General features: G+C 36.2%; 1 protein-coding gene across 1 annotated transcript; it reads left to right on the top strand.

Annotated features, from left to right (window-relative positions):
• Positions 1-7,445: 7,445 nt before the first annotated feature.
• LOC133853725 (transcriptional regulator SUPERMAN-like) lies at positions 7,446-8,255 on the top strand. The gene has a single exon (XM_062289747.1). It carries the CDS (start codon positions 7,446-7,448, stop codon positions 8,151-8,153), a length of 708 nt encoding a protein of 235 aa, XP_062145731.1. The 3' UTR covers positions 8,154-8,255.
• The last annotated feature ends 379 nt before the right edge of the window (positions 8,256-8,634 follow it).

The raw sequence follows: 8,634 nt of genomic DNA, 5'->3' as shown, positions 1-8,634 counted from the left end.
TTAAAAACAAGTTCTTTATTTAGGGTGTATTTGTAATTTTAAAGTAACTATACCATATATATAGCACATATAGTTGACACATGACATATCAAGCGAGTGCCACATGACATTAATTGATTTGTCTAACATGATATACTTTTAATTAATTGGACGGTAGGTTAACATAATGACCTATAGAAAAAAAAAAACCTAAGTACCTAATTGTCTAAATTGGAATAACAAAAAAAGCTAATTAAGGACTAAATGTATTTTCCCTAAATTTAATCTTAATCCTAATTAATAACTAACAATCCTTATTAACTAAAATTCTACTCTAACATAAATTCTAATCCCCTCTTAGTTTTATCTGTAGCACTTTTTTACCATGTTTTCTATTTGTTTGATACTTTGATATCGAAACCCAGTATATTTCAATATCAATATTCATAAAAAGAATAAAAAATAAATTCAAGATTTAGGGGAAGTTAAAAAAAAAAAAAAAGGCATGATTTAAAAGTTCTCAAAATAAACAAGCCATCAAAAGGATCAGGCTCAATGCCCAGCATATATGCATGGACTGAACTGAGGTCATTGCCCCACGACTACACTAAGAAGCCGGTGAACCTGCTCAAGCAAACGAGGCCCACGACCCGGCCCATTCCATGCAAGGCTAAAAAGCCGAATAATTCAATCATAGTATCACCATCAGATCATAAATAGGCTCAGGCCCAAGAAGCCCAAGGATACCCAATTAAGGAAACCTTACACTAGCCCATTACGAGGAAGGCCCAACATTTTATATATCGATCTGAAATCTTGTGCGAGGCAACAACTAAAAGAATCCCCAACATTTTATCTGATGCAATATATATAAGCATCTCCATTTAGCTCACTTTTCAAATTTTAGCTAAAATTCATAAAAATCATCATTTATCAAGCTCTTTTCTTATTCTCTATTATAATACTTGTCATATTTGTACTCAATATTTGGAGAAACAATCTTCCTCTCTATCTCATTTTTATATTCATTTTCTCTCTCTCTCTCTCTCTCTCTCTCTCATTTTCTCATTCTTTCTTGGTTTGTGGAGTGATTTTGAGAATAAAAAAAAAAGAAAAAAAAGAAGCTAGAATGAAAATTATATTTAGTTAGAATAGAGTAAAGATTTGGCCAAGGGGGTGGCCGGTCCACCCCCAAATGGCCCCATGGGGTTGCTATGGCCACCTCTATTTCCTTTTTTTTTTTAAAAAAAAAAAAAAATTATTATTATTAAATAGGGGCATTTTGGAAATTAACACGTGTAAATGAGACAATTTTAAAATTTTTTTACCAAAAAATGCACATGCGGCACACATAAGCTATTTTCCGTCAAAGAAGACAGAAATGGCTAACAATGTGCTTACATTGAAAAATTCAAAAGCTTTGTTGGACTACATTGCCACTTTTTAAACATCGAAGGCAAAAGTGAAAAAATTGTCAAACTTTGATGGGTAAAATGTATTTTTTCCCCCTTTTAAATCTTTTTACACCCAGATTAATTCTCTCTTTCTCAATTTTATATAACAGAGAAAGCAGTAGATACCGGTAGGATAGAGATCATTTTATGATTAATGTTGATTTGTATATCTTAATTTAAGAGATATGCTTGAATTTGAATTTTTTTTTTTTTTTTTTTTGACATGTCCACACAAGAGGGGGGATTCGAACTAGTGACTTCTATTTCATGAGGCGTGGTCCTTAACCAATTGAGCTACCCCTTGGGGACTGTATTTGAAATTATTCAAATCACATGTAAAGCTCTATATGTTAAGCTTTTAGCATAAATGATAATTTAACATAGTAGCACAGTAAATGTTCTGAATTCGAATATTGACTCCATCAATTCACCCACAATTTCAATTAAATATTCTACGTGTTGGGCCTTACTTATTAAAAATGTGGTTTGAACCCACACGCGATGGGGAGTATTAAAGTATCGATTAAGTGATATTTACTGCTTCCTATCAACTTAAGCTTTTGGGATAAATGATTATTTAACATGGTATCAAAGCCAAATGTCTTGAGTTTGAACATTGACTCCGTCATTTACCTTTAATTTCAATTAAATATTCTACATGTTGGCCGGCCTCACCTATTAAAAGAGAGTTTGAGCTCACACATGAGAGAGAGTTTTAAAGTATTGATTAAATAATTCAGTTTGTCACTTCCTATTAGCTCAAGTTTTTAAAATAGCTCTTGTAGGGAAGTCTCAATCTCAAGCTTTCCAGTGTATAAAAGACAGGGTATGGAACCAGTTGAATAATTGGAAGCTCAAATTTCTTCCACAATCTGGAAAAGAAATTCTCTTGAAAGCGATCATCCAATCCATTCACATTTACAGTATGAGGGTTTCAAACTTCCACAGAAATTGTGTAAAGAGATCAATGGCTTAATGCAGAAATTTTGGTGGGTGCACAAAGAAAACACTTCGAAGATTCATTGGATGGGTTGGGAGAAGATGGGGTTCTCGAAGAATCAAGGAGGTCTAGGGTTCAGAGATTTGACTATCTACAATCAAGCTCTTTTAACGAAACAAATCTGGAGGATACTACAGAATCCTACCTCACTCATAACACTTATTTATCAAGCCAAATATTTCCCTACAGGTTCTATTATGGAGGCTGCTCTTGGGAGAAATCCCTCTTATGCATGGAGAAGTATGAGGAGTGCTAGGTCAATGGTTTTAAAGGGTTTGGTCTGGCATATTGCCAATGGGTGTGACATCAAAATTTGGGGGGATCGCTAGCTGCCCACCCCCAACTCTTTTGTTGTCCAGTATCCTAATAGAAGCCTCCCGATGGATGCAAAGGTATGCACACTTATTGATCAAGACATTAAATAGTGGAACACCAAGCTGACTTTTGATGTTTTCATGAATGAGGAAGTGTGAATCAGTTCACAGCGCCTACTACATGGAAAAGGACTACCAAGCTACTCAGAGGAGCAGTTGCTCATATATTAATGTAGAGGATGACATTTGGAAGGCTATTTGGGGACTTGTTGTCCCTAATACTACGAAGATGTTTCTTTGGAAACCTTGCCATAATCTCCTTCAAACCAAGAAAAATCTTTTTCATTGGCGAGTGGTGGGTGATCAACTCTGTCCTATTTAAATAATTGAGGTGGAATCAGTGATGCATATTTTATGGACTTGTCCCTCTGCCACGGATGTTTGGTGTTCAGGACCTAAAAGTCTGCAAAAAAATTGGAGGGGGGAACCAGCTTCAGTAATGTTCTTGAAGCTCTATTGCAAAGATGTGGTTCTGAGGATTTTGAGCTTTGGGCAGTCATTTCGAACAAGATATGGCTTCAGAGAAATTACTTTGTGTTTGGAGCAGCTTTCATTTCTCCCTCCCAATTAGTACGGGAAGCATGTGCTTCTATTGATCGAGGATTATAAGTGTGCCAATTCTCGAGTTGCACTGGAAGAAGATACTACGATCGTTACTGCCTACCATGTCCGATGGCAAGCTCCCCCATCAGGTATTTACAAAACCAATTGGGATGCGGCTATTGACAAAAGGACAAAACGTATTGGTATCGGGATCATTGCGTGCAATTCGCAGGGCCGGGTCTTGGTAGCTCATAGCTTCACACTAGCATCGATGCTGATCCATCCGTTCCAGAGGCTTAATTGGGCTTATATGCTGTTATGCTTAGCAAAGACTCGGGTTTGCTTTACATCATAATAGAAGGAGATGCTTAGCAGGTAGCTAGTAAATGAGATTAATTCAGACTTCCCTTCTCTTAGCAGAATTGGGCACTACACTGATAGGATTAAGTCAGAACCGAACTTCCTTCGCTCCTCTACTATACTTTATGTGAAAAGAGAGGCAAATTATGTTGCTTATGCTATAGCAAAAGCAGTTGTGTTTAATGTTATGGATTCAATATGGGTGGAGGAAATTCCACCTTATGTGTCTGACATTGTTTTTTGGGAGTCTTCACGACCCTAATTTTGACCTTAGGGACTTTGATTTATTTATAAAGATGATTATTTGTTAAAAAAAAAAATTAGAATAAGTAATAATTTAACAGATACAACTCTAAATCCTAATTAGCTTAATTTATCAAGCTGGTTAGCCCTGTTGATCCCTTGATGTACCCATATAGGACGATCTAAAGCAGAATTCATGCCCCAATAAATATATGCTAGCTGATTGATTATTGAGCATCCTATCTACTGAATAGTAAACTCAGTTGTATCCCTAAATCAAATTCCTTGATTTGCTATCCTTCTTAGAAATATGTACAATTCTTTTGAATTTTTTAGGCATTTTATTGAACTTATCGCTTGTTTTGATGGACACAAGAGGAACAATTCACATCATTATACAGCATAAGTTGGTTCCACACAGTCACTCCATGCATATATATATATATATATTATATTTTCAAGTCCTACCTATTTTATCTTTTTCCGGATGGCCCTTATCTTTGTCTCTTTATTTCTCTACTATATGTATATAAAACAAGTGATAGAAAGGGATTTATGACACAAATCACCAAGAATATCCTTCAAACGATAAGATCAATACTCCGATCCGGTGATCAGGAATGAGATAGATTTTAGAACTAAATAAAAACTATTTAAGGTCAAGTACTGGTCAAGGCCTTACTTCAAATTATATATCTTATATATGCTTAGTAGGATATGGCGATTAAAATCTAGCTAAAAGAGATATAGACATGGTGATCGACTGAATTAATTAATTAAAGTGAGTTTATATGTATATATATATAACACCCGCATGTCTTGGTACTAGGTGGCAGGAAGATCCGAGACGATAGAAACAAAAGGAATGGAAAAGCAAGATTAATTAACCCTTCTCGGTTATGTCGCTGGCCATGGTGGAAAAAGCTATGGGGATAGGAGACCGTTTCTTAATCGACTTCTTCTAGTTCAGTTTTGGAGAAAGATAAAATAATCACCAGTTACTAGATTTACAGAATTTAATTAAAAAAAATGTTCATTAATGAGGTTTAATTACTATAATATCATTCTCTCGGTACGTATTCTTTCATGTTGGAGAAATTCTTGTTGTTGGATCTTTGATAATGCGACAAGAAGAAAGCTAACAAAAGAGAGGATTTAAGAGCAAGGTGACAACAATTAATTTAGTTGGGCATGACAATCTACATCCAAGAGAAGTGCGTCGGACTTAATTACACAGGCGATTAAACTAGCTAGGCTTTGTTAATTAGAAGAAGTTGTCTTCATTCGGCAAGAAAAATGGAGAATATATATATTGAAAATAAAATTCGACTCCTAATATTAACCGCAACCAAGCATGCAACCAAAAATGTAAAGCAATAAAACACATATTTGGTTATGAAGTGAAAACTCTTTGTACCAAAGAGAAAACCCACTCTGGGGCAGCCAAACCCAGAAAATCAACTAATAAAAGAAATAGCTAGTTACAAGACAGTCGTACTCACAATACATTTACAATAGTCGTACCTTAAACTCCAACAAGTAACTATACTTGAACGCCTCTCTTATCTCTACCAAACATGTTTATAGAGTTCTTTAATTGATCCCTTAACTAGAGCTTATCTCTAGTTAAACTTAAAACTTTGAACGGTTACAACACAAAATAAACTCTAAGAGAGATACATATAACTTTTATACCTAATAAACATTCTCTTAGCACAATGGAATTCTATTCAGAATCCTTAAAGAAACAATGCCTAGAATCCCATTAAAATAAGCTTCAGAAATTTTAATTCTACTCAAATTCAGATTTCTACTCGGCGGCGGGCAACAACAAACCCTATGTTTTGCTGAAGGGCGTCCAGACGGCTTGACCTATCGTTCGGATGGTTGTAGGGAAAAGCTTCTCCGTTCCCAGTCTTCACTTTTGCGTTCGGACATTCTTGCAAACAGGTGCTCTCAGTGATTCGCATCTGTTGGGCCGTCCGGACAGGTAGCGAACATGAGCTCTCTGTGGTTTGCGTTTGATGGGCCGTCCGAATAGGAATCAAACACTAACGTTCTGTAACTGGCGTTCGGACGCTACTTTTGGCCCTCTAGACGGTCTGCGGGGAAAACCAACTTTGGTGAGCTATAAAGACTTCAGAATTTATTCTAACTTTCTCTGAAAAATACATTGCCTTGTTCAGCCATTTCATTTCTTGATCAATTGCCTTGTTAAGTCATTTCCATTCTTGATTAAATATTCTTCAATATGATCTTTTGGAATTACGGTGTCCTTGATAAAGCGGTGTTTTTGCCGACAAAATGTAGCAAATAAAATAAGTCAACTTATTCAAACTTGAGCCAACAATTTTCAAGGGAAGTCGTTTCTATTCCTTGGCAACTAGCTAAGGCATTTAAATATAATTAAGCGCATAATTTGCTTCTGACATGAAGCTCGTAATTAATTAACAGCCAAGAATTAACCATATAGCCTTAATGGTGGAGTCAATATAAGATAATATATATTGTTACGAGGAATGCTAGTGTTTTTTTGGTGTTCATATGGAATGATATAAATGTAATAAAAAAATTACGTCTATGTCATTTTGGATGACATGAGTGTAATTTTTTAATTTTTTTTATTACATTTATGTCATTCCAGATGGACATCAAAAGAACACTAGAAGGAGCTCTAGCATTCCTCGTATTGATATAGACTATGAAAACTGTAGTATATATCCTAGCTATACGTAGGTTTTTTTTGGATGAATAGTATCCTATACATATGTTACTTTAAAATCCGACAAATGGAGCACAAAAGACATTGGTTTCAGATTTTGTTCTGTGGTAGTTGATACGTACAAGTGATTTATCAGATTTTCTGTTTTGTAAAAAGGCAATTGCATTTATGAAGCTATTAAGAACAAGGCAACTCCTGGAATTCAAACCATGAGCAACACTTCTGTTGTAATACTACAATATGACCTTTTTAACTTAAACTTCCTCTTTTAGTTTGTCTTGGTTTTTGCTTGATGTCTGCAGAAAAACTTCATGTCCAAATCCTTATGCAAGCTGGCAACTGGGTGCTACATTAATGAAGAAATTAAACTCCAGTGAAATAAACAACAAAAGGGAGAAAATTAAAGCTGAATTCTAATTGCATATAACTAATTCCCAGTGATCAGTGATGCTTTGTTCTTTTCTCTGAAGTTTATGTACTCCTCTTTATCATATATTTACCTATTTTCTATTCTATCTTTCCTCTACGTGAGGATTAAAATTTATATAAATAAACAGGCGGGCGTTGAAGCCAAAGTGAGAAATCGTCCTCGTAGGCAGTAAAAAGCTAGTTTTGTGGCTAAGTTATTTTAATGTCAATCTCACTATAATCCAACTGCTTACTTCAAAATTTGGGTGATGCATCCGGTGTTAGAGCTTCATTTTGTCTCCACCCTCCATTCCCTATTTAACCCTTTTCTCCATTCCTTCCATATCTTAAATGTTAGTACTATGGCAGCTGAGCTTGGCCTTCTCTCCTTGACCCAGCTCCAAAAATTGGCTCATTCCAAACAAAATCAGAATCTTCAGCAATTAAACCCTACTGCGTGGATGTGGAACCCTAAGCAAGATCAGGAAGACGATGACTCGTGGGAGGTGAGAGCCTTTGCAGAAGACACTGGAAATGCTATGGGAACCACCTGGCCGCCGAGATCTTACACTTGCACCTTTTGTCGAAGGGAGTTCCGGTCAGCCCAAGCCCTAGGCGGCCACATGAACGTGCACCGCCGTGACCGTGCGCGGCTACACCAAGCGCCGCCTAATCCCGCCGCCATGACACCAGCTTCCAGTACTTCTTCATTTCTAATCCCAACTCAAGAATTTGTTGCCAATGGCGGATTGTGCCTGCTCTACCAATTACCAAACCCTACCGGTGCCTTCATGACCTCAACAGTACCAATAAATGCATTTACTGAGTCATCATCACCTTCTACTCTTCCCTCTATCTCACCCTCTCCACCTCACCCTTTGATGTCTCCTAATTGCTCTCCATCCATTGATTTTCCATTGGGAACACCAGGTACCGATTCTTTTCACTGTCACTCTAGCAAAGCAAGAGAACCCTCATCACAGCTAGCCAACAAAGATAAAAGCAACGAAGATGTTGATGAAGATCTTGATCTAGAGCTTCGGCTAGGGCAGAGACCGATGCCATCATAAGAAGCAAGCAAACATGGTGTTTGAGAAAGAGAGTGACATTAATGTGTAAGATACAGTCTTTCATGGAATTGTGTGAGATTTTTTTGTTTCTTTTTTTGGTTTTGTCTTTTTTTCTTTCTTTTTGTTTACCTTATTTGATGATTGATATTTCCTTTGTGTGAGATAGTGAAGGCGCATATGGAATAATAAATAGAAACGGAAGCCAAAAAGAGCAGCCTGTGATTCAAAGAAGCAGGATTTATTTAAAAAGAGTAATGAAAGAAAGAAGATTAGGGTTTGAGTAATAATTTTTGCTCACTTTGTACATAAAGTGTGTTCAACAGATATATTTTTTTTTTAAAAAAATAAAATAAAATAAATAAAATAACACGTGTGCAAGAAACATTACTGTTAGCTAGGGTTTTGAGTGATGGACTGGTAAAGCTTGCAGTGCAGTGTCATTTTCTGCTACAGATTTCTGAGTAAAGTCTGTCTGGGCATA

The sequence above is a fragment of the Alnus glutinosa genome, chromosome 13, assembly GCF_958979055.1.
Source record: "Alnus glutinosa chromosome 13, dhAlnGlut1.1, whole genome shotgun sequence".
In the NCBI taxonomy this organism is placed as follows: domain Eukaryota; kingdom Viridiplantae; phylum Streptophyta; class Magnoliopsida; order Fagales; family Betulaceae; genus Alnus; species Alnus glutinosa.
The sequence above is the reverse complement of the archived record's forward strand: the minus strand, read 5'-3'. Positions and strand labels throughout refer to the sequence as shown.

What these genes read in the sequence shown, in the direction of transcription:
- LOC133853725 (XM_062289747.1), top strand. Translation starts at nt 7,446, where the DNA reads ATGGCAGCTGAGCTTGGCCTTCTCTCCTTGACCCAGCTCCAAAAATTG.